The sequence below is a fragment of the Rhincodon typus genome, chromosome 1, assembly GCF_021869965.1.
Source record: "Rhincodon typus isolate 14 chromosome 1, sRhiTyp1.1, whole genome shotgun sequence".
In the NCBI taxonomy this organism is placed as follows: domain Eukaryota; kingdom Metazoa; phylum Chordata; class Chondrichthyes; order Orectolobiformes; family Rhincodontidae; genus Rhincodon; species Rhincodon typus.
In genome coordinates, this window is record NC_063332.1 from 86,180,839 (window position 1) to 86,207,968 (window position 27,130).

The 27,130-nt window shown below is 41.0% G+C and overlaps 1 protein-coding gene across 4 annotated transcripts in view; it reads right to left on the reverse strand.

Annotated features, from left to right (window-relative positions):
- Positions 1–27,130, reverse strand: part of tbc1d1 (TBC1 (tre-2/USP6, BUB2, cdc16) domain family, member 1) — a 247,611-nt gene that overhangs the window by 23,540 nt on the left and 196,941 nt on the right. For all 4 annotated transcript variants that reach the window (XM_048600721.1, XM_048600741.1, XM_020532585.2 and 1 more), the window contains exon 14: positions 16,717–16,875. In XM_048600721.1, coding sequence (XP_048456678.1) covers positions 16,717–16,875 — 159 coding nt within the window. The remainder of the gene's footprint in view (positions 1–16,716; positions 16,876–27,130) is intronic.

Genomic DNA, 27,130 nt, shown 5'->3' on the forward strand with positions numbered 1-27,130 from the left:
TTGCCATAAAGGTGTTGGCTCATGTTGGATACTTTTGCCATTCCTGTATCCCAGTCAAGTTTATAAAGCAACATTATGAATCTCTGTCCTAAAATGTGACCTGGTTATACAATTCAGGGGAAAAACAGCTGTAAATAATACTCTTTTGCCTGCTGTCATTTTTGATTTATTTATTGTCACATGCATCTTGGTACAAGATAGTGAAAAAAGTGCTGTACAGTGTCACCACTCTCTAGCACCATCTTAAAACACAAAATAAACCAAAACATTTTAAAGATCAGGCTCATTTTTTTTTAGTATGACCTCTAGTACCTATTCATAACATTCTAATTTTCTTCAAACAACTGTGATCTAAGGATGAAAATATTATGGTTCAAGAACACTTAAAAAGATTCTAAACTGTATAATCTTTGCTATCCCATTTTGTACTTGACACTACTCCCTTTTAAACAAGCACTGAGACTGCTGGAGAAACTAAGCAGGTCTGGCAGCATCTGTGGAGAAACAGAGTTAGTGTTTCAAATCTGGTATGTCACTTCTTCACAACTATCCCCTTTTAAATGCTGATGTGCCCGTGACTGCCCAAAGGCAGCAGGCTTGACATTGCATCTTTATTAGCTTCTCTTGGGGGTCAGCGCACTTTGCTTTCACTCCAGAAAACCTTGTAATTGACTTTTTACTACAACAAAGGAAATACGTTAACTACATTTTAAGGTCATCATCACACAGGAGGATACCAAGCATGACCTTGGGCACAGTAGCTTCAGTTGACATGAGGGCAAGCAGGTTAATGCTAATAGCATTAAAAATTCAAGTACATGACAGTTTTAACCATCATTATGCTTGATTTCAGTTGTAATAATTATCCATTGTCACTCAGACCAATGAAATGAGGAGAAACCGGAGGTTCAGCTGCATTGAAATCAGCAGACCTGAGCTGGCTGAGATAAGGAGAGGGACTCCACATTACTTTGGGAGTTATAAACTGTGCCAAATCTTCTGTTTTTTTTTAAGAAGTTCTCCCTGTTAACCAGGGAAACCTGACCCTAGCACATTCTCCTCAATAAAGTCTGCAAGACTGTTTATACCATTGCAAATTGGTAACACAAGCATGGTCCTCACAACATCAGGCAGTGATAGTGATTCAACTGATGACATCAAAGAACAGGCGAGTATGTTTACTTTACTATCTATCAGACAGGGATGTCAGCATTCAAAATGGACAGTCAATGCGAGAGTGCAAACCCGAGAACAGGTCTATGGGTGCAGTAATGCAGTGGGGCAGCACAGTGGCTTAGTGGTTAACGCTGCTACCTCACAGTGCCAGGGACCTGGGTTCAATTCCACCCTTAGGCGACGGTGTGGAGTTTGCACGTTCTCGCTGTGTCTGCGTGGGTTTCCTCTGGGTGCTCCGGTTTCCTCCCACAGTCCAAAGACCGCTAGGCCCGAAATGTCAGCCTTCCTGCTCCTCTGATGCTGCTTGGCCTGCTGTGTTCATCCAGCTCTCCACCTTGTTATTGCAGGCTCGGTGGATTGGCCATGCTAAATTACCCACAGTGCCCAGGGATGTGCAGGCTAGATAGACAAGCCATAGGAAATACAGGGTTACAGGAATAGGGTAGAGGTGTGGGCCTGGGCGTGATGTCCTTCGGAGGGTCCGAGTGGGTTCGATGGGCCAAATGGCCTGTTTCCACACTGTAGGGCTTCTAGAAATTAAAGATGTAGGGCCTGCACAATTGCAGTCAGGTTCCTTGCGTAAACAGGTGGTACAATTGTAACTTTCTCACAGGGTAAGCTGAAGTGAATTTACAAAGATTCCTGGGGTACAACAGGGGAGACTGCTTCCTAGAGAGAACCAGGACAGTAAAACGGGAGGGACTGTTTCCCAGCCTGGCGGGTAAAAGAAGGGAGACTGGCTCCTGCAGAGAGAACCATTAAACCATCAGCCTTGTCACAGTGAATCTTAGGCTGGAGACCTGAAAGATCACCCACTGAAGTCTTGGCAGAAAATAAGATGACCCTAAGTAAAATGACTGAGGAAAGGTGGGATCTGTCTGGAGCCTACGACAATCAGAAGGAATGGTGAAACAGGTCAAACGGAAAGACGACAAAAGGATAGCAGTTTTGTGTAAGTGTTACCTTGACATTTGCCTATAAGGGAAGTCAGAGGTAGAAAGACTGACTCAGGAAACTGAACAATTGCAGCAGGAAGATCAGTTGCCAGGTGTTTTAAAGAGGCAAGTTTGTACTTCAGTGTTAGGAGCTGAACAGACAGCTACCATAATGCAACAGAACAGCACACCTAGTCCCCGTGCAGGTGTTATTTTAGTTGATGTACAGAAGCTCAGGCAGGAACTTTCACAGGAAGTATAAAGATGACTGACACAGGAGCTGCGTGATACCAGAGTAGTGATAGGAAAAGTGATTTAACAATTCTACAGGGAAGCCAATCACACACTGTGTAAGGTTAGGACATTGGAATTTATAAAAGGGAAGCTGGACAGGCAGCAAGTATTGGTGACTTGAGAGAGCTAATATGAGAAGAAGGAGGTGCGCTCCCCTTTCAGCGACCCTATACTCCAGCTGCTTACATGTCTGATCATAAAGGAAAATTTTCTGTACTAGTCATTCCCAACAATCCACAAGCAAGACTGAGAAATAAAAAAGAACGTTCAAGATAAAAAGAAAATGTTTAGGAGAAAGTAAGAAAGTAAGTTGAAAGGCAAGCAATTAGCTTAAGATGCTGCAGAAAAGAGAGAAATCTGTGAAAGCTCGGTTTATGTATTTTATTGGGAAATGAATCTTCTACTGTAACAGATTTCCCTAAGTGCCTGCAGTCACTGAACTAAATGTCAACTCTCCACAGCCTGATCTGATATTATAGAATCCCTACAGTGGAAACAGGCCATTCAGTCCATCAAGTACACACTGATCCTCTGAACAGCATCCCACCCAGACCTATGTTATCCCTATAACCCTGCGTTTCCCATGGCTAACCCACCTAGTGCACATATCCTTGGACACGCTGCGAAATTTAGCATGGCCATTCCACCTAGCCTGCACATCTTTGGACTGTGGGAGGAAACCGGAGCAAACCCATGCAAAAAGGGGAGAATGTACAAACTCCACACAGATATTCGCTTGAGAGATGGAATTAAACCCAGGTCCCTGGCACTGTGAGGCAGCAGTGCTAACCACTGAGCCACCGTGCTGCCCCCATTTGGGGGTCTATGCTTTTCTTGGTTATTAGATGTTATTTAACACATATGTTTGTTTTATAGTGGAGATTTTAAATGAGTTTGAACTTTGATTTGCCCACCACAGCTCATGATCTGGGGACTTCTCTTGCACTTTGAGAGTGGGGCGATGGACGTGTGGATGTGATTATTGAGTGTGCCTGTGTCAATTTAATAACATGCAAATTCAAGTTGTGGGAAGTAATTGATGTTGGGCTGTTACTGTAGCATGGATACAACTTCCACACTGGCTGAGGTCATCATGAAGGTCCTGACTTCTGAATATTGCTCCTTGCTTGAGTTGTAGTTAGCTTAAAGTTAAACTCATCACCAGTCATCGCTCTCCAACGAGAGAGCAGCCATATGATCCTCCGGGGCCAAGGCAACACTTATGTTATAACTCTCCCAGACAAAAAGAGAGTTGCAGTGAAATGAATATTGATTAAAAGATTATAGTGTTCTGTCCCTTTAAGGAGCTACCTGTTGCTGTGAAAGGGTGAAATATAATCCTAGTTTGGGGGTCAGAATGTTAAAGGTTTTCTTGTGAGAATTCTCCCCTTCTTCAGTTTTTAATTACAGTCATATGAAAACAATTGAAGAAAGAAGAATCAAGACAAAGGACAATTTATTTCCTCTTTACCTTAAAAAGAACTGCAGTGCATTGGGTTTAAGAAAATAAGTTTTAGATAAAAGTTTAGCTTCAGAATTATTAAGGTTGGATAATCAAATTTGGATTTCCATTTTCTGGACAAAGTGAACTTCCAAATACTATTTTAATGTATGGGTGAATCTTTATCACTGAATAATAAAAGAATTTTTCACATTAAAGGTTTATTGGTGGGAATTGGTACTTTAGAGAAAAATAAAGAGTTTGGAATTTTGAAACGTTGGAAGGGTAATTTAGAAAAAAAAGACTGTTTTAAGGTACATCAAAGAAGTTAAAACAAACAACAAATGCAAAGGATGCAGTTTCTTTTTAAACCAAAAAAAAAGCACATGATGTTTGTTTGCCTAAGAAAAGAGGGTGGTAATGTAATTATGTCCAATACTTTTTGCCCCACCTTTTTATATTATCACAGAATTAGCTATTTTGATTGGCAACTGAAGCTGACTGCACATCTTTTACAATTTAGTTATAGATTAGGCATTGTAAAATTATAAGCTTCTGAATTATCAGAGATGTTCAGATGAATCAACCCTTTCAGCTTGAAGCAGAATGGATCTTGTTTTTTTATAACTTGGCTAAGTGCAAGTTCAACAAGATTTCCAGCAGCTTTGAGAATTTGTCTACCAACTTTCAATGTCACGGCACAGCGATAGACGAGAAACTTATAACCTTTTTGAGAAGGAAACAGATATAACCCACTAAGGACATTTGCTATTCCTGGAAACAAGGCTCTCGAGAACAGGAGCACTGCTTTAAACATGCTAAATATCAAATATCAGACATTTCAAAATCACTAAACCGAGGCACAAGAAATAATGAATTACATTAGGGTTAAATTAAATAGTATGGATTCAACTGAAGAGAAAAATATTCAAAATTTGAAAAGAAAGGTCTAGGCAAGAATGTAAACGCACTTGGGAGAGTGCAGGTGCAATTCGCAAGACTTGTTCCCGGGATGAGGAACTTCAATTATGAGGCTAGATTGATGTTGTTAGGACTGTTCTCTTTGGACAGAAGGAGAGTGTGTGATGATCTGATAGCAGCATTCAAAACCATGACTGGGCTGGGTGGAGTAGATAGAGAGAAACCGTTCGCAACCATAAAAAGAACAAGAACGAGAGGGCAAAGACCTGAAGTGATTTGGAAAAAGAAAAAATGAGAAGTAAGACAAAACATTTTCACACAGTGAGTTGTTACAGTATGGAATGCATTGCATGGAAATGTAGTGGAGGCAGATTCAATGCAAGCATTCAAGAGGGCAATGAACAATTATTTCGTTAAAATAACGTGCAAGGAAATGTGACAAAGCTGGATATTGGCACCAGGTAATGACATTCATACAAACAGCTGGTTCAGACATGATGGGCTGAATGGTCTCCTTCTATGCCATAACACTTTAGTGCTTCAATAGTTCAGGGTAGTGACATACGTAATGATAGTCAAAGTGCAACAGGAAGGGATAAAAACAACAGTGTACCAGCAAATAGGTTAGAAGAGAAATATATAATCTGTGGCTGTAATCATACAGATTGGAATAACCAGATTGGTAAAGGTAGTCTTAAAGAAAGGTTTATATAGTGCACTCAGTATTGTTCTTTTAGAATAAAAAATTGTGGAACCAATAGGGGTACGGGGTACAGGGTACAGGCTACTTTAGTCTTAGTTATATGTAATCAGGTAGCATTTACTTAACAATTCCATAGCAAAATATTTCATTATGAAGAGTGATCGAAACATATAGGAATTGCACAATTCAGTTCAAGGGCAAGAAGGCTGGGTTAAATAAATGACTTAAATTTGTATAAAGGCAATTAGAAAGATATGAAGTGGACTCGAAAAATAGATTAAAGATAAGACAGCAGAAAGTAGTGGCAGGCATTTAAGGAGTTATTTCATAATTCTCAACAAATGCAGATCTTAATTAGAAAGAAAGACTCAATGAGGAGGATGATCGTCCATGGCTGATCACATTAGAGATGGCATCAAATTAAAAGGCATGCAGGACTGCCCAGACTAATATGATTTGGAGGGAGGCCAGAAGTTAAGAAAAGTTTAAAAAGAACAAAAGCTGACTAAAATAAAAGACTGTTTTTATATTTCTTTTTATTTTACTGAGTAAAGTTTCCACAACTGTATGCAAAGGCAGTCACTGAAGTAAATATTGGTCCCTTTAGTAAGGGACTGGGAAATAAACTTTAAACAAATACTTTGTAACCTGTATTCATGGTAGAAGTCACCAAGACAGAAGACGATCTGGACATAAAAACATTATCATTAAAGAAAATTAACTTGGAAAATTATTGGGATGAAAAGCTAACAAATCCCCTGGATTTGATTATGTCGATCTTGCACACTTCCCTGTCCCCACCCCAACCCACCTTCTCCCACATTTGTTGAAGGAAGTCCTAACATTAGCTGGCCATGACAGATGCCAGGAAGTGTTGGCACCTCTGTTGCTGAGGTCTTTGCATTCTGTCCACAATGGTGTCAGCCCATGTGGGGATGCCCACTGCATGTGGTGGGCTCAGGATACAGACTGCAGGCAAGGGGAGCGTCCCCTTCCTGGGGAAGTGCCCAGCAGTGGGAGTGCTGGGGGTGCTTGTTTGTCAGATACACAATCGGTGAGTTTTTGATCGGGTGGAAGGCTAGACTGGGCGGTTCCAGAAAATAATTTCCAACACAGGTGAGATTCTTGGCAACCGTCATTGCACCACTTTGCAGTGTCATGGACCATAACCCTGTGTTCCTGCAGATAAGGCACTGCACCACCTAGTGTTGGCATTCACAATAAGCAGCCTTGAGTAAATGATGCAATCCATTATTAAATAGGTAGTAGTTGAACATTTAGAAAATCAAAATATAAGCAAGCAGTGGGTGATAGCAAAAAAGCACTTGGCACATCCATTAGAGTTCTTTGGGGATATAATGACCACTGTGGATATAGGAGTAAAAGTAGAAGTAAAGTCACTATTGTTGCTATAGTCTTATGGGACCATGGGGCTGCTCTCTCATTAGGAAGGTGACTACTTTAACACGAGGGTGAGAACACCTCAGGCAAGGGGAGAGTTTGAGAATTGCAGTCCTTCATGGTAACCACAGTCAGTGTAGGAATTGAACCCACGCTGTGGCCATCACTCTGCACTGCAAACCAGACATCCAGCCAACTGAACTAATGTAAGGTTGTCCACTTTGGTCGGAAGAATAAAAAGTAACTGCAGAGAAACTACAAAATGCTGTGGTACAAACAGATTTGGATGTTCTTGTACATGAAACACAAAGTGAACATGCACATAAAATGAGTTAATTGGACAGGTAAATGGGACGTTTGCCTTAAACTGTTTCACAAGGTGATGGGGAGACCGGACCTAGAATCCTGTTTTCTGAAGAAGGGTCCCGACCCGAAATGTCAACTTTCCTGCTCCCCTGATGCTGCCTGGCCTGCTGTGTTCCTCCAGCTCCACACTGTGTTATCCTAGAATCCTGCTTACTGTTTTGGTCTTCTTATTTAGAAAGGGGTTTACCTACATAGGAGGCAGTTGAGAGAGCATTCTTTAGGCTGATTCCTGCAACGAAGCGGTTGTCCGATGAGGAAAGGTTGAACAGTTTGGGCCTGCACACATTTGAGTTGTGAACAATGAGAAATAATATTGCCAAAACATGTTAAAAGATGCTGAGGGGATTTGACACGATGGATACTGATTTTATCGATTGTTGAATTCAAATGTCACCATCTGCCACTGGATTCAAACCCCTAGACAGCATTATGAAGGTAGTGACATGACTAGCACTCCACCACCTCCCCCTTACGATCTCACGGTACTGGAACCTCTGTTGGAGATCTGCATAACCTTTTAGAAATGGCATAAAAGGTTAAAAGTGGCTATTTATACCAATTCTCCAAACATTTGACCATCTCCCAAAAGCATATCAGAAAATCAAGATCCCGCCCTCGTGGAAATTCAGAGTTGGGGCATGTTAGAGAATGGGGCAAAGAGATGGGAGGTGATAACATGTACAAAGACTAACAAGTATAAACTTTACAATAAGATATGACTTCTCCATTTAAACTGCACAGATCAAATAACTTTGACATTCAGTATATAGGTCAGTTCATTAGATTTGACAAGGAAATTCTAATGCCCACTAAGATATCAAATTCTTTGCATGTTGTGCAAAGACTGAGTTGCTGTACTGCATAAAACCACAGGCTCCAGTCTAAAAGCGACCTGCGGTCAATGTTATACCCTGCATTATTTAACGACTAGAATTATAAACAAATACATGTTAGTGATGATTCATAACACCAGGCCAAAATATTAACAGCATAAAGAGACTTTTGCATTCCCATCTAAAAGGTTGGCAATGCAAGCAGATTGCTTACTAAAATAAAGTCATTGATAATAGAATACCTAACTTTCCTTACAACCCTGTTTGATTAGTTTAAATACTCCTGAAAATGACAGTGACGGAAATCCCCTGGCTACAGTTTCCACCAGTTACACATTTCACTATCAGTCGTGCCCAAACCACATGCACCTCCATCACGTGCGATCTTAACCTCTTTGCCTACCATTCCAATGCCTATGTTTTATTTGAGCAGTTCAGGTTTTTCTAGCCCTAGGATCTTTCTTACAGTACCCATCAAGATCGTGGTAGACCTGTCTGTGGCTCCATCTCCACCTTCTTCCGTGTCTCCCATGATGCTTAACTCCCTTGGCGATCAAAAACCTGCCTAACTCAGCTGGGGATATCTTCAACAACCAAGGCTCGACTCAATTCTTTGGAAGAGAACTCCAAAGACAAAATGAGCTAAGGGAATAACTTCCTTATTTCATATTAGCTAAACAGTTAGAGATTGCAGAGCACAGATGTTTTGTGGATGTGGGTGCCCTAGTGAATGAATCGCAAAAGGTTAATATGCAGCTGCAGCAGGCAATTTCGCAAGCTGATAGAATATTATTGTTTAGTATGAAGGGAATTGAATATAAAAGTAGGAAGGCAATGCCTTAATTGTGCACAGCATTTGTGAGACCACTTCCGGAGGACTGTGTACAGTATTGGCCTGTTTATTTAAGAAAGGACATTAACGCATTGGAAACAGTTCAGAGAAGGTTTACTGAACTAATACTTGGAACGGATGGTACGTCTTAGGAGGAAAGTTTGGATAGGCTAGGCTTGTATCTGTTACAAGAGTAAGAGGCAACTTGAATGAAACATAAAAGACCCTGACAGGACAGACGGGGTAATGAAGTTTTCTAACGTAGAACTAGGGATCACTGTGTAAAAACAAGGTGTCCCCATTTAGGGAACAGATGAGGAGAATTCTTTTCCTCCCATGGTTGTGAACCTTTGGAACTCTACTCCTGCCGCCTTTCCAGGAAGGGAAGGCTTTGAATATCTGAAGTGCAGAGGAAGATCGATTTTGAGAAGAATGAGTGAAAGGTTAGTGTGGGTCGGTGATAACATGGAATAATCAGATCAGCCATGATCTTACTGAAAGACAGAACTGGTCTGAAGGGCCAAACAGCCTACTCCTGCTGCCTACACATATATGCATCTTCGCTTTATATTGGAGACATTTTATTTTAATTTGTGTCCCCATAAGGGAAAACATCCACCCAAAAATCAACCTGGTCAGCTCCTCAGAATCTTCTAAGGGTTCATTAAGATCACCATCCACTATTCGAAGCTCCAATAAACATAGACACAATGGTACCTCAGAAGGAAATTTCTTCATTCCAGGAATCAGCCTAGTAATCCTTCCATGAACTGCTTCTAATGCACATACATCCCTCCTTATGTAAGGAGATCAAAACGGCTTAGCATTCTTCCAGGTAAGGTCTCACCAATGACTACACAGTAGCAGCAGGGCTTCCTTATTTTTATACTGCAAGCCCCTTGCAATAACAGCCAGCAACTGGTCTGCCTAATTATTTGCTGTACCCACATACTACAATTTGTGATTCATGTACAAGGGCACCCAGATCCCTCCACACTACAGCATTCAACAATCTTCACATAGATACTACTCCACTTTTCTATCCATATCATCATTGGTTTGCAATCTTAAGGAAATACACAAAGTTACAGAGTTGTACAGCATGGAAACAGACCCTTCAGTCCACCTTGTCCATGTCGACCAGGCACCCTAAATTAATCTAGCCCCATTTGCCAGCATTTGACTTATATTTCTCCAAACCCTTCCTATTCATATACTCATCTGGACGGCTTTCAAATGGTGTAATTGTACCAGCCTCCACCACTCATTCCACACAAGCACTACCCTCTGCATGAAAACGGTGCCCCTTAAACCCTTTTTAAATCTTTCCCCTCTTACCTTAAACATATGCCCTCTAGTTTTGGACTCTGCTACCCTGGGAAGACGACCATGGCTATTCACCCTAACCACACCCCTCATGATTTTATAAACCTTTGTAAGGTCACCCCTCAGCCTCCAATGCTCCAGGGAAAGTAGTCCCAGCGTATTCAGCCTCTCCCTGTAGCTCAAACCCACCAACCCTGGCAACATCCTTGTAAATCTTTTCTGAACCCTTTCAAGTTTCATAACTTCCTTCCTATAGCAGGGAGACCAGAATTGAACACAGTATTCCAAATGCGGCCTAACCAATGCCCTATACAGCCACAACATGACCTCCCAACTCCTATACTCAATGCACTGACCAATAAAGACAAGAGTGCCAAATGCCTTCAACGCTATCCTGACTACCTATGACTCTACCTTCAAGGAACTATAAACGTGCGCTCCAAAGTCTCTTTGTTTGGCAAAACTCCCCAGGACCTTACCATTAAGTTTATAAGTTTTGCTCTGATTTGCCTTTCCAAAATGTAACACCTCACATCTATCTAATATGTACGGTGCAAACACAGGCATAAATATGTCATTTGTAGCACTGTTGTCTCGTTAATCATAAAGTTTAGCAATGAGTTACGTATCAGTCTTTTTAGATGAGTTTCTGAGGAAGGTTAAAATCTCTCATCAACATGGATTGCCCAATGTAAATGAAACTGCTTATTTTAACAATCTTGATGATAAATATTGAAGAAGAGATTTATGGCAGGAGCACCTTTGACCTGTTAGTTAGGTGCTCCATGCCATGAACCAAAATGGGATTCTATAAGTGTTACAAAGCAAAGTTTGCACTGTCTAGTGGTAAATTAGAACAATTCCTTTTGAAAAGTAATCATGGAACAGTCACCTATGAAGCTCAGCCAAGTATGCTGGTTTGGCTTGAGTTACAGGTCAGGAAACTGGAGCTGTACACTCCTCCCATTGCATGCCCACAGTTTGACCCTGTTTCTATGGCAGCATGCAGCGTAGGTACTGGCATAAATCAGCATACTTTCATATGCAGCACTGTATCGGAGTACTGAGGAATGAGAATATAAGGTGCACTTTGTAATTCTACTGAAATTCATCTTCTGCTTTTAATAAGTAATAAAACAGTACTGATGAATTCCACAGGCTATACCCATGTGATACTAAAGAGGAGCAGCAGCCAGAATCACATCCTTGTCTGGAACGGAGAGAGCTGAAAGTTGGGCCAGCTCTTTACACTGAGCAGTTTGGCAAGAGAGTCGAATAGAAACTGGAAACAGCTCTTCTCCACCAGAGGATGCATTAACAAAGTTGTTGAATTATTAATTTTTGATAGTCTCACATTCCTATCTAACAGTAGGGACATTGCTGGGGAAGAAAAACCACACACTTTTTGACATAGGCCTTCAACATTAACATTAAATGCTGCCAGGAACAGCAGTACATTGGAAAATGCCGACTCAGGTTTCCTGTATTTGGCAAAGATTGAGGAAGGATTTGCAGTTAGGGCCAATGTTGCCAATATTTGTAGCAAAATCTTAAACTCTGGCCCAGAAAATCCACAGAAAGGCATGTACACTGGGATACAGCCAGCCAAGTGTGGAGCCAGGACAGGAGGGTGTGGGAGTAAAGAGTGACATGAAGCTGACCTCTCATGGTTTCCAGGCAGAGCAATCCCCAACCCCATCCATTCTGTATAGAAGTTATTGTTGCCACCAGGCCAGGAAGACGGAACAAGGGGGTGAATACAGCTTCTGATTTCCGAGCACTGCCTGTCGACATACACAAAGCTGAGTAACATTTAGGCTTGGCTTGATAAATGGCAAGTAACAGACAATGCCAACCTTTCAAATCAGACAGTTTAACACATTCACTTTAATATTCAGTGGCATTATCATTGCTGAATGCATCATTATCAACGCAAACTGAACTGGGCCAGGCATGCAAGTACAGGTAGGTCAGAAGCTAGGAATTCTGTGGTGAGTAACTTCCTGACTGCCCAACATCGGCAAGGCTCAATTCACCCTACCACTGGCTTGGTTGAGTCTTGCTCCAACAGAACTCAAGAGGACTAATACACCTCAGAACAAAGCAGTTCCTTTCATTTGCAACTCAGTCACCTCCTTAAACATTCACTCCCTCCATCACCAATACATTGGGGTAGCATCTACAAGATGCACTATTCTTTTTTTGAAATTTCTATGTAAGTAGTACAAAGGAACATTGGAAAGTATACCGTCAGGTCCTAAAGACCATAAGAGCAGAAGTAGAGATAACACACTGTGGAGCTGGAGGAGCACAGCAGGCCAGGCAGCATCAGAGGAGCAGGATAGTTGATGTTTTGGGTGGGGACCCTTCTTCAGAAAGGCTTTGCAGTGGGGTTACAGCTCACTCAGAGATAGTAAGAACTGCTGATGCTGGAGTCATTGATAACACAGTGTGGAGCTGGAGGAGACAGCAGGCCAGGCAGCATCAGAGGAGCTCCACGCTGACTCCATCATCGGCAGTTCTTACTATCTCCAAGAGCAGAAGTAGGGCTTTTTGCCCATCAACTGTGCTTCAATATTCAGTGAGACCATGGCTGATCTGACAATTCACAACTCCGCTTTTCTGCCTTTTCCTTGTACCCCTTGATTCCCTTGAATATATTTGATGAATCTGCCTCAACTGCCCTCTGTGGTAAAGAATTCCATAGATACACTGCTCTCAGAGAAGAAATCCCTCCTCATCTGTGTCTTAAATGTGCGACTCCTTATTCTGAGATTATGCCCTATGGTTCTTGACTCTCAGAAGCAGAAAGCTTCCCACATCTACTCTGTCAAGTCCCCTAAGATCGTGTTTGTGTCAATAAGGTCACCTCACATTCTTCAAAACCTACTCAGCCTCTTCACACAGGACAGTCTCTCCATCAATCTAATGAACCAGCTCTGCACTGCCTCTGGATGCTTGTTTTTGGTGGTTCATGAACGAGGACTCCCAAATCCCTCTGTGCTGTCACTTTCTGCAGTCTTTCACCATTAAATAATATTCAGCTCCTCTATTCTTCCTGCCATAGTGCATTATCTTATGTATTTCATATATATACACACACACACAACACACTATTCTCTATTAAGGCATGGTGGCTCACAGCACCAGGATCCCAGGTTTGATTCCACCCTCGGATGACTGTCTGTGTGGAGTTTGCATGCTCGCCCCGTGTCTGGGTGGGTTTCCTCCGGGTGCTCCAGTTTCCTCCCACAGTCCAAAGATGTGCAGGCCAGGTGGTTTGGCCATGCTAAATTGGCTGTAGTGTTCAGGGATGTGTAGATTAGGTGGGTTATAGGGGAAACGGTCTGGGTGGGATGCTTTGAGGGTTGGTGTGGACTTGTTGGGCCGAACAGCCTGTTTCCACACTCTGGAATTCTGAAGTAGTTAGTAAGCTATATGGATATGCTTTCCTTTTTTAAGGGATGGGCAATAAATGAACCAGCCAGCAACACTGATATACACTGACTGAATAAAACAAAAATTAGCCAAGGCGTAGAACAAATGAGTAGGGAAGCTATGTTGGAACAGTTGGAATGCAGCATATAGTTCTGGTCACTGCATTGTAGGAAAGATGTAACTGCAGTGGAGGATGCAAAAGAGACTTGTAAGGATGTTGTAATATTGAAAACTCGAGCAAAGAGTAAAGATTGATAGGCTGAGGTCATTGTCATTCGAACAGCAGGAGAATGCAGGGTGAATATTGATAACCACAACAGAAGTGTCAAACACCAAGAGTCATAGATTTAAAATAATTGGTAGGAGGATTAGAGGGGAGATAAGGGCACATGTTTTCAGAGGGAGGCAGGAATCTGGTACTCACTAACCTAAAAAGGTAGTAGAGGCAGAAACTCTTGGCACCTTTAAAAAGTATTTGGAGGTCTATTAGAAGAGTTATAACTTGTGGGTCTGCAGAAACAAATGCAGGAAGGTCAGATTAAGTTGGATGTTTCTTCGTTATGGACACAATAGTCTGAGCAGCTTCCTTCACTGATGCACATTTTCTATTTCTCTCACTGATCTCTGAACTTCCCAATTAGAAAATCATGTCTTCATAAAACTAGCATCTCTGGAATCTCTTTTCTGAGAAAAAGTAAGGGGTTTCTGAAAATAACAGAAAATGATGAAGACAAAGCAGCTGAACGGCAGAGGAAAAAAATACAGATTTTGGGTGGGTCCTTCATCAGGCACTGTCAAGATAAGAGAAGCCCCATTTTGACACCACCCTTTATTTTTTCCTTGCTGTGGGGAAGCACCTGCCCTCCAGTTTGTACTTCCTCATAACAGCTACAACTGCGACTACAATTTCACTATGGGGTGAACCATCAGCATGAACCACATCCTATTATGTGGCACTGCGATGAATTCATTCATTGCCACCCACCATAGGTTCAATCACACCTATTTGATACCAATCATTGCACTTGTTGTATTTACATTTCCATTGCTTCAAATACTAATTAAACAAAAATCAATATAGACTAAAAAATACAAACGAGCATAGAATATCAGCATTGTCAACTTCACTAAGAAACTAAAAAGTCTGCTGGCATGGCAAATTAGTATATTTTTGCTTCAAATTTATTTATTCCTTTCCGCCCACCACATTATCTGGATACTCATTTTAGTAACTATCAGCATGCAAATCTACATCAGGAGCCTCATTTAGCAATGTTCCTGTTGCAAAAACTTTGAGCAGAAAATGCGCATGACAATGCGACAGTGTGCTTACTATAATATTTTACCCCAGATTCTCTGCAGGCTGATAGCACACTTAACATCTGAAACTAGATTTGCCACTAACACACAATAATTGTACACGTTCCTATAGGAACAATGCAATGAATTAATAGAACATGCACTTCAGAGGTTGAGGAATTCCCTGATACATTTGGTACATCTTTTGTAGTACAGCTTTAGGAGTCACATTTGACACAGGCTCTGTCCTTGCACGCTCCGTTAATTGGTGTGGAGTGATAAATTACGTGAGCCAAAACATGACATTTGATGCAAATACATTTGTGTAGGAATTCAAAAATTAGCAAACCTTGCTCCATATTGTAATTTCATTTCCAATCAGACAAGGTTTCAACTTGGTTTTCATTTTCATTTCCTCAGGCTGTAGAAGTTATAAAACATCTTGGCCTTCTATTAAACTCCTTAGTTTTCCCACTTTATAACAATGGTTATAGTGAAGACTGGAAGCTCCTCATGATATCAGCCAAACATCAACCATTTTTTGATTAGAATTTCATTTCATCAGCACACCAATTAGGCTACACATTTTCTCTTAGGAGTGCTATTCTAACTCCTGAGTTTCAAGTCCTTGTGACTGATATGAGAAAATGTACTTGCATCTGTAAAGGTTCTATTAAACGGGTACTTTATTCCTCAGACGAACAGAACATTCTCATTACTCAACCTATACTTTGTCAGTAGCGTGATACTCAAGAATAATCTGGAAAAAATATGGAAGGTGTCTCACTGGGCACATGCTAATTCTTTGTCATACCAATGTAAAGCTAATCCTAATATACTGTTCACTCATTAGGAAAGTCAACCATGACCAATAAATGTGAAGAGAAAATGGGCACCTCTGGTCTTCCACTCCATGGAGATCCAAAACCATTCACCAGTCCCAAAGACAGCCAAAGGCTTTTTTAAAAAGAGATATCAAGGTGTAGAGCTGGATGAACACAGCAGGCCAAGCAGCATCAGAGGAGCAGGAAGGCTGACGTTTCGGGCCTAGACCCTTCTTCAGAAAATGAAGCCAAAACATTGTTTCTCTTTACTGAGCATGAAAACATGAAAATTGATGGGCAGCAAATGTCCGTTGAGCCTCACCCAAATCTTAAGTCTTGGATCATCATGACTGAGGACTTTGCCCTCTCTGTAGCCATATCACCTCTTAGAAAAGAACACAAGATCGATAAAGCAAAAGAGAAACTCTTTTTAAAAAAAGTCTCCCTCAGAGTTCTAAGAGCAATAAAAACCAGTCCATCTGATCATATTGCTAATGCATAAGCTACTGTTATTTACTTACCTTTGAAGTGACGCAATCTCTGTCCCAGCACCAGTCAAACTCCCAATTAAAGACATGTAGAGAGTCAACACATATCACACAAAACAGCAAAGCATCCCAAACGTTCCCTACCCCCTGGGAAGAGAAAAATTGACCGACATATAGTGTTTTCCTACTTTTGTGTTATTTAACTTCATGAACTCTGGTCTTCCACCTCTTGAACAATGGACATGCAATCTAGTCTTTTCATTGTTCATCTCTGGTAGGTCATGTCTAAGTCTACAATATTCCAAATGAAATAGACGCAAATCTTTAAACCTATATAAATAACCAGATGCAGTTAGAAGCGAGGGAAGATTACTTAGTACTGATTGTACCCATTTCATTTCAAAAACTGCCAGGAACTGTGAATGAAGTGGACACTTACCCAGATCAATAAGTATTGCATGCTGGTGAGACGTTAACTGCTTTAACAGTTCTTCGTATGGAGTATCCTTTGGTTGTTGTTTTACAGGTAAACGATATCTCAGCTGGTGTTGCTCGGCTAGAAGTTTCCATATTTCACCACGATGTTGCCGGGGTACACCTGTAAAAATGATTAAATACTTCATTATAAAAACATTAATCATTTCAAATGATTTTGAATCCTAAATCAGGACTTTGGTACAAAGCTGAGAATTCAAATCAACAATACAATGTTGAATTGGGAAGTCTCTTCACTGGTGAAACAAACATCAACCAAATAATGGGACTTAGTTTGGCGCATGTGTGTTGGAGGACTGGCCAAAGCAGTTTTTAAGGGATTATAAATTGAGGCAAATTGTAATTTCAATCTATTCTCCAAATTAGAAGTATCTGCAGACAAGGGTGCATTCTTGTGGACAAAACTTTATACTCTTACTTATTGACCAATATTTCTTACTGAATTAAAGGAAGAAACTTGGAAATTAATAATTGTATCATATTGGAATTCTACCTATGCTGTAGTTTTCAAAGCATAAAACAGCAAGACATGGCGAGTCATTTTAAGGACTAAGCAAAAATCAACATATCAGACCTATGACTACAAAGTTGGTCAAAGTGATATGTTTTAAGAAGTGTCTTCAAGGAAGGAGGAGATAGAGAGATGCTGAGAACTTTTTTTTGGAAAGCTTGTCAAGCATTAAGTGCTTCCTAGCAAAGTGAGTTATCATAGAAAAGAAATTAGAACTTGGCAATAAACAATCATGTTTGAAAATTATAACATGAGGCAATCAATTCCCAAAGTCCATTGTTATCGTTGTCAGTTTTTAAAAACATGGATGACACATCTGCTGAGATGTGTGTGTGTGTGTGTGTGTGTGTGTGTGTGTGTGTGTGTGTGTGTGTGTGAGACCAGGAATCACAGTAGGGCAATCCTCCAGCCATGTCATTGGGCAGCGAGGACAAATGTTTCCATGACAAAGGGAGGTTTCTTGAGCCAAGGTTAAGACCATAAGAAATAGCAGCAGGAGTAGACTGTTCAGCCCCCAAGCCTGCTCTGCTAGTCAACAGGATCATAGCTGATCTGACATCACTCAGAGGCACCTTCCCGCACTTTCCCTGCAACCTTAGATTCATGATCAATAGAGGAATCAATCTCGAACTGAAATATACTCAAGGATTCTTCCCCCACAGCTCCCTGTGGCAAGGAGTTCCAAAGACTTACAATCTAAGGGAAGAAATTCTTCTTCATCTCTTTACTCTAAAACTATGCCCTCTGGTCCTAGACTATCCCAAGAGGAGAAACATCCTCTCAGTATTTACCCTCTCAAACCCCTTACGAATTCTATACGCTTCAATGAGATCACCCCTCATTCTTCTAAACTCCAGTGAGTAGAGTCCCAAGCTGTTCAGCCTTTTCTCATAAGACAATCCCTCTATGGCTGGGACCATCCTAGTGAACCTTCTCTGAACTGCCTCCAATGAAACAATATTTTTCTTTAATAAGGGGACAGTACTGCAGATGTGGTCTCACCAGCACCTTGTAGAGTTGCTGTAAGACTTCTGTACTTTTGTACACCAACCCCTTTGAAATAAGGGCCAATAACCCATTAGCCTTCCTGATTACCTGTTGCATCTAGTTTTCTCCACTTAAGTAACATCGTCCTTTTGTCCTCTGTTTCAAAATGAACTTCACATTTTCCCATATTATACTCCATTTGTCAACTTTTGCCCATGTACTTAGCCTTCAGTATCTCTCTAAAAATTGTATGTATCCCTCTCGCAACCTGACTTTTTCCAAATATTTTAGTATTGTATGCAAATTTAGCCACAGTATATTCACTTCCTTCCTCCAAGTCATTAATATATGTTGTAAACAGTTGCATTCCATCACTGATCCCTGTGGAACCCCACTGGTTAAAAGTTGCCAACCTGAATAAGAACCTCTTACTTTCACTCACTGTTGCCTGCTCACAAGTCAATTCTCTGTCCGTGCTAATCTACTACCTCTAACACAGTGGGCTCTTATGAATTAACCTTTCGTAAGGTACCTTGTATTTAGAATTCCAGAAGACATTCAACAACACATCTGCTGGCTCCCTTCTGTGGGCTCTAGTTGAGAGTTCCTTGAAAACCTCTAATAAATTAGTAAGACACAATTTCCCTTTCATGGAGCTATGTTGACTCTGCTGGATTAGATTATGATTTCCAAATGGTTTCTCTCCTTCTGCTTTGCTACAACATAGTTTATGCAGTCAGTTTGCAGCTTGTTGAATAGGGTGTCTCCACATGGTACATTTATTATTAAATGGGCAATTTGGAAAACTGGCATGTAAAACAGGGTGCATTAGAAATGGTAACCAAGGTGAGAGGGAGTAGGACTTGATAGGAGTATAAAATTGTAAATCTGCTCATATCAGTTTCTAGCTATCAATTTTGAAAGGGCAAGATTCCAAAACACCCCACCCCCTACAATCCAAATATAAAATCATAGGACTTAGGATCAAGAATAGGTCATTTGGCCTCGAACCTGATCCACCATTCACTAAGATCATATACAAACACTGAATTCTGGAGAAACTCTGCAGGTCTGGCAGCATCTGTGGAGAGAGATACAGAGTTAACATTTCCGGCCCAGTTTGACTTTTCTTCAGGTTCTGAGGAAATGTTAACTTTACTTCTCTCTCCACAGATGCTGCCAGCTCTGCTGAGTTTCTTCAACATTCTGCAGGCTTGGTTCAAATTTCTAGCATCTGCAGTATTTTGCTTTTATTCAAATGGCTAATCCGGCTTTGGCCTCAACTCCACTTTTCTGTTTCTGACCCTTCACTTCCATGGTTAATCAAAACATTTTGATGTACCCATCTCGAATTTACCTGAGTATGGTGGTAAGATAAGGGGTCAGTTTGGATTCAATGTTTCTAGGTCCATCAGCAATATAAAACATTTTGCCAGTCTTTCTTCACGTCTGAGATTGACATGTTTGCCAACTGGACATAATAACACTACCCGCAAAAAGTAAATTAAGTTTTCTCCGTACAATTTCACAATTCATATTTTTTTTCATTACCGTAATGCCACCACATCCATCCAGAATGGGAAAGACAAATTTGGCCACAGCATGAAAGCAGTACTGAGAATTAAAAGACCAATGTGGGCAGACAGTGACCTAGTCATACTGTTACTGTGTTATTTATCCAGAGGCCCAGGCTAATGCCCGGGACAGAAGAGTTCAAAACCCACCCTGGCATCTAGTGGAATTTAAATTCAATAAATAAATCTGGAAAGAATCAGTAATGGTGGCCAAGATGACTTGTCATTTTGCATCCTTCCTTTTTATAAGGAGAATAAGGATGTTACATTGGGAATTTTTCAATCCCCTCAAACTTTTCTAGAATCTCAGGATTCTTGGAAGATCATTAGAGTGCATCAACTACCTCTGTAGTTGCTTTGTTTAATATTCTTGGATGCATCTCATTATGTCTAGGAGCTTGTAATTTTCTGCTTCTTCCCCTCACCCCTAGCTTCCCTTTTTGAATAGAGGAGTGACCTATTTTCCAACCTAATGCAACCTTCCCAAATCAAAGGACTTTTGGAAAATTAAAACCAGTGCATCAACTATCTCACAGCCTCTTCTTTTAAGAGCCTGAGAGGAAGTCCATCAAGACCCAGACAGGTTCCGAACCCACGAACACTACTATCTAGAAGGACAAGGGCAGCAGACACATGAGAACACCATCATCTGAAAGCTCCCCTCCAAGCCACACTCTGACCTGATTTGGAAACGTATCACCGTTCCTTCACTGTCACTGGGTCACAATCCTTGAAGTCCCTCCCTCATAGCATTGCAAGTCTACCTCCAGTAGGTTGACTGCTGCAGTTCAAAAAGTCATATTTCTGTATCTTAAAACACATATTGCAGCATCACTCACTCAGCAAGAGATGATGCATTCTGCATTCAAAACTCTTACAAAAAAAAAGGGAATAATCCCTGATTCTAAATAAAGCGGCATAACCAAAAAGTGATTGTATTGATTAACATGATCAAACAGGCACTGGATACAGATGCAAGGTGATTTTATAGTTAGCCTGGCATTGCCTGCAATCAGACCTGTGTGTGCCATTCTCCCACATTTATACTGCTGTCACTGAGGGCAATGGGAGGTACAATGCAGAAATTATCAGTACAAGTTTGTTTCACATCCTGGAGTTCTCATTCAGTTTCAAAACAAAACATTCACTTTAAAAACAAACAGCACACAAGCCAAAGAAGTTGCTTCTACAGCATGGTAAAATGTTCACATTAAACATAGCATGGCAGATAATTTAGAGATAGTAAGAACTGCTGATGCTGGAGTCAAGAGATAACACAGCGTGGAGCTGGAGGAACACAGAAGGCCAGGCAGCATCAGAGGAGCAGGAAAGTTGACATTTTGGGTCGAGACTCTTCTTCAGAAAAAAAGGGTCCAGACCCAAAACATCAACATTCCTACTCTTCTGATGCTGCCTGGCCTGCTGTGTTCCTCCAGCTCCACTCTCCGGCAGATAATTTATATTTCCAGGTAAAACTGCACATTTGTTCCCTTTGTATTTTGACATCGAGTGTCATGTATACTTTAGAGTTTTGCTTCATCTCCAATCATAACAAATATTTTGGATGAACGGTGTCCCCATTTGTTTGGCTTTATAGTTAAATTAATTTTGTTAATACAATTAGAATCAATTTAGCAACCGATAACAAAAACACAAACTGCTGGAGAAACTCAACAGGTCTGGCAACATCTGTGGCAATAAAGCAGAGTTAATGTTTCCTGTCCAGTGACCTGTCTTCAGAAGTAGCAATTGAATAAGTCTGATTTAAGGCAGGAGGCATTAAATAAACAAACCACTACAGGCAAACATTGCTGTGTCTTTACCCAGTTCCCTAGATCTCCAGCACCAGACAAGCAAAATGCATGTCTCATGTCCAACTGGCACCATCTGTATTTGGATCTGGGTACAAGCAGGGAAGTGCCAAGAGGAGCGTGGCACAGTCCCAAATACTTTCCATCCTTGCACGCCTCAGATTTTCTGAAAATTCGGTGGTGCAGTGACAGGGTAGCAAGGGGAGTGGGAGATGCAGGAGAAACCTTTAAACCCGAGTTCTTCTACCACGTAACGCTGCGCTGCAAATTGTTCGGGAAATCAACAGCAGTGCTTCCAAATGGAAGCTGGTAATCTTGATTGTTCTGAGAAGTGCTTACAGCAATCACACCTTTGCAGGATACTGGAGTTTATGGTTTACACCGAATTGTCAAAGTGGAAAGTAAATACAAGGTAACACAGCAGTGTTGCAACAAAGGACTGAGGATGTTGTGATCTGAAATAAGAAAAACAGAAAATGCTGGAGAAGTCTCATTAGACTCAAAATGTAAACTTTGTTTCTCTTTCCACAGATGTCCAGACCTGCTGAATTTCTCCAGCACTTTCTATTTTTAATAACACAGCCAGCATAAAAGCTAAATCAAAACTGTCAGATGTCCAACTCATTACATGGAAGTGAAAAAATGGCAGAAGGCAAGATCACGTGAAATGTTTTTTGCATAACTACATTTAAGGAGGTAGATTTGCAACACTTTAAAAAGAAAACTGGAAATCAAACAAGCTTAAAGCTAAATTCCAAAGTGACAACGTATTCTTCTTCTGAGAAGAAAAGTCATGTCTTTTTCTTAAATTAGAACTCCAGAAAAGCCACAATGCCAAAGTGGCAGTGAGTATTACCATGGAGTTCTCCAATCCATCACTGTGGCAATAGAGAAACTAACCTTCTGATCTTCAATTAACCACGTGCAACTCATTCAGTGAAAACGACAGGGGAGTTTGGCATTATTCTTCAGATTTTCTCAATTTTTGACTTGTGAAAAAACTCGGCTGTAGGAATCTAACTAGTATTTGTAATCGTTTAAATGATGCCGTGGTGAACAATGTTAGTTTGCACCAAAACAGTCTTTGTGGTTCCAGTTTTCCCATTTCATTATTGCCTTTCATTCTGCTGTGCATGCAGGTTCAAGCACCGAATAGATCAAGTCACTAATCATATGTGCAAGTTTCAGCAGTGCTGCCACCTCATGTTGTGACGCATTGTTACCAAAGCTTTGGTAATTCCTGCTTGCAACAAGAAAGCAAGCTTTATAGATCAATTAAGATCAATTAAAATCGATTAAACGATAGAAACATTTAAGTTAGGAGTAAGGAGAAGGAATCCCACAACCCACTCTCCTACATGAAATAAGTGTTTTCAAATCACCCTCCATGACCTTTCCCCTCCCTATCTCAGATATTCACCCGTCCTACACATTCCCGTGGTATTTGCGCTCACCCAACTCTGGCCAATTCTAATAGATTCACCATTGGCAGCACCGCCTTCAGCTCCTGAAACCCCAGGTCCTAGAACTTCTCTTTGCTGCTTTAAAACACACTTTTATGGCCATTTCTTTGCCACCTGTCTAAATATCTGCATGCCTTAGTGTCAAACTTTGCTTGATAACATACCTATGTGGCAACAGAATATTTTACTATGCTAACGATGCCATATAAGTAACAGTTTTTGCTGTTGGCTGTTGTTCTTGAATCCATGCATAGGAAGCACGGTGGCTCAGCGGTTAGCACTGCTGCCTCAGCACCAGGGACCCGGGTTCGATTCCAGCCTCGGGCGACTGTATAGAGTTAACACATTCTCCCAGTGTCTGTGTGGGTTTCCTCCGGGTGCTCCGGTTTCTTCCCACAGTCCAAAGATGTGCAGACTAGGTGGATTGGCTATGCTAAATTGCTCATTGTGCCCAGGGATGTTTAGGTTAGGTGGGTTAGACATGAGAAATGTCTATGGGGAATGGGTTGGGGTGGGATGCTCTTCAGGAGGGGTGGTGTGGGCTTGTTGGGCTCAATGGCTTGTTTCCACACTGTAGGGATTCTATGATTCTAAATCACTATGCTCAATCAGACTGTAGTGCAACATAATAGACTAAACGGCCTCTTTCTGCACTGTAATATTCTCGGATGGTGTAATTACTATAGCAGCATTCCAGTGATCCACGCATATTTTAAGAGATTCTGCCATTTGAACCCTCCCAAAATAAATCCCTTAGCTTTCTGAATCTTCCTCTATTATGAATGAAGATATTAAAACATTTTAAAAGCACATTTCTTTAGGAAATCCCAATCAGTTTAAGTAAATTTGACCAATAGCAAATGTCCATTTGATGGTTACTCTGCGGCAAATAATTCCTAATTTAAATACATATTGGAATAATAATTATGAAACACTTAACAACTCCTGTAGAACATTAAACCTAGTTTCATACATTGCTTATACAGGACAAAAGACACATTTTAGATATTGTAGATGAGAACCACCATGCTGGCTTCACGAGGCTGGGTTCATACCCTGCCTATGTGGAAGATTGTTGAGATTGGGATGTTGTAATAAATAACATTCTTGAGCTCGGCAGTCAAAAATCAACTCGAAGGAACTGTTGAAGCTTGATTTACATTTGTGAATGGTAGTACTGTACTTTTTCTAAATGTGCACGGCATTTTTGGGGATCCCTCATTCTCATCTTGTAACACACTGTGTCAATTCCAAAATTTTCTACGGGCATTCCCAGTTTTGCTTCGGTTGATTAAACGACCCATTCACTGCAGGGTCCCCTTTCCCTAAGAAAGTGGAATGTTTCAGCGGACAACTCCTGCTGTTGCCTGGCGATTACCTCAGACACTCTGCTCCCTCTCCTGTACAGCACTGTCACTCTTCTATTCACCCAATCCTCTGCGATTGGAAGGAACTTTGACTAAAGGGAAAAATGCTTGTATGGCATACTGGTGCGTAAGCAGCTTTTGAATAAATAAAACCAGATATTTCCCAGTTCTATATAGTCAAACCAACCAACTGCAACATCTGTATATGCTCATATGAAGGGGCTAAAATAAACAAACAAACAGTCAAACTGGCCAACCATAATTTATTTGGCTACAATGGTTTTTCACTTTTGTTGCTGCCATTGTTTGTGCAGTAAGATTGCAAAGTAGAAGTCTGCTGTTAAGTTTGAAAATCTGCCAGAAGTCAGTTAACTATTTTTTGGAATTGTAACATAACATAAGGCAACAAAGTTAGCCTCCTGTTTGCCATTATCAGCGAGGAAGAATGCGCCGTTAGTGAATCAGTGCAGTGAGTGTTTGGAATGAAATTAGTTTTCTCAACAAATCTTTTGAAAATAGTGAACAGTTGCATTAACGCACAAAAATAGGCCACTGATGTTGTGGGAGTGTCATGCCAGAAGGGAAATCGGAGTTTAAAAAAAAAACTGATAAGAAACAACAAGGGACAATTACATCAATGTCAAACAAAAACAGAATGCAAAACAATTTTGCTCCACTGCAGCTTTGACCACTTTTATATCTGACTTGGAGTTCCCCACCCAATTCACCCAAAGCTATATAAATAGATAAGAAAACTAATCATGTGCATCCCTCCCACTCCCTTCATGCAGTTGATATGGTGACACTGGCACCGAGATGCAGGTATGTAGAACAGTTGCCCTTGCTCACTGGACGTTGCCAATTCTCACTTGCAGCAACTCTATGGGCATTGGCCGCCCTGCCACATCTCATTTTGGTGCCAAGCTTCAACAAGCTATCTGGCCACAGATGGCATCAGAATTAAACCTTCTCATGTCCTCAGTTAATATCCATAAACCATGAAAAATGAAGATGTGATGAAACAGAGTTCATTCACATTTCCAAATGAGGACCCACTAATTATGCTACATGCTTCCATGACCATAATGAAAGCAGAGGGCTGGGATTTTTGTAATAAATGAAGCCACAACTGTCTCACTGCATACTAGTTGCATTACAATCAAACGCTACTGGAAGGTTGGCTTATGAAACAGAGAATAATAACACCAATGCAGTCATGTGCGCTCTCCGGAAGTTGCTGCAGAATGGAGTGTGAGATTGTATCCCTTAGCTTCCCAAGTGTACAAAGTAGTAAGACACTGAGAAGTGTAAAGAAAGAGGGGTACACTGAAGTGCATGTCATTAGATCCTGAATTGACTATTTAGGTAGATATAGTCGGTCAAGGCAGCATATTGGAAACGATCCCTAAGAGCATAGTCTTCCGAAGAAGGGTCCCGACCCGAAACATTCAGTTTTCCTGCTCCTCTGATGCTGCCTGACCTGCTGTGTTCCTCCAGCTCCACACTGTGTTGTCTCTGACCCCAGCATCAGCAGTTCTTACTATCTCTGAGCACATGGGAAACTTGTTTTTATTAACCAGGACACACACTATACAAGGAAGGAGGGTGAACCTGTCTAAAATACTAGTTAGAACACATCAGAAGTACAGTGTCCAGCTTTGGTCACTGTGCTCCGGGAAAGATGTGACTACACCAGAGAGAATGCAGAGGAGTAATGAGGAAGTTACCTGGCCTGCAGAATCTTATATGAGAGAAGACTAAATAGGCTGCTCTCTTTGAGGCTGAACAGGCTGAGGACTGTCTGAACTGAAGTGAAATAAAACAATGAGGGTCTATATAAAAGTGCAATGGAAATGCCAATTTCTCATGATGAGGAGTATATACATCAAATCTATGCCCTCTGATTAAGAAGTAGAAGGTTCATCAGGGATTTCAGAGAAGAGTATTTTGACCCAGACAGTGGTGAGGATCACTGTTCAAGTAAGTGGCAGAGATGGAACCCTGATTACATTTCAAAGTTACTCAGACATGATCTTGAAGTGCTGAAAGCAACAAGGATGTGGACTTTATAGTCAGAATGTGGGATGCAGCTGGATGGTTACTTGCCAGCCACTAGGAAAATGATTGGCCAAATAGCCCCTTTCCATGCTGTAAATTTCTACGAATCTAGGAAGGAGTGTTGTTTTGCATCTGGCTGTGTTTTGCCTAAGCTGGCACCACTTGATGCAGATAAAAGTTGTCTGAAATAGAAAAAGCTCTGCTCCCTGGCATTGGCAATCCTCGCTTTGACGATCAACACATGAACACAAGAAATCAAGCCTGCATGCTCAGATCAGTGCAGCAAGCAAATATTCTGTAGTATCTGAAAGTTAGTTCCATTCCTAACTCCCAAAAAGGAATGTCTCAAAATGTTTTCTGCAGAACTTGAGATATTGTAATGTACAGCCCATTAAGTTTCATCCCGCATTACAGGCAGCTCTTCATATTTGCAATATAATTCTGCCAGAAGCTAACCTCCATTCACTATAGGCATTTCGCTTACAGGAGAAGTGTAGATATTAATGGAAATAACTTTGTATAGTGAACACGAGTAAAGACATTAAGAGATGGATTATTGTTGTTTGCAACTGAGGTTCACTGGACTT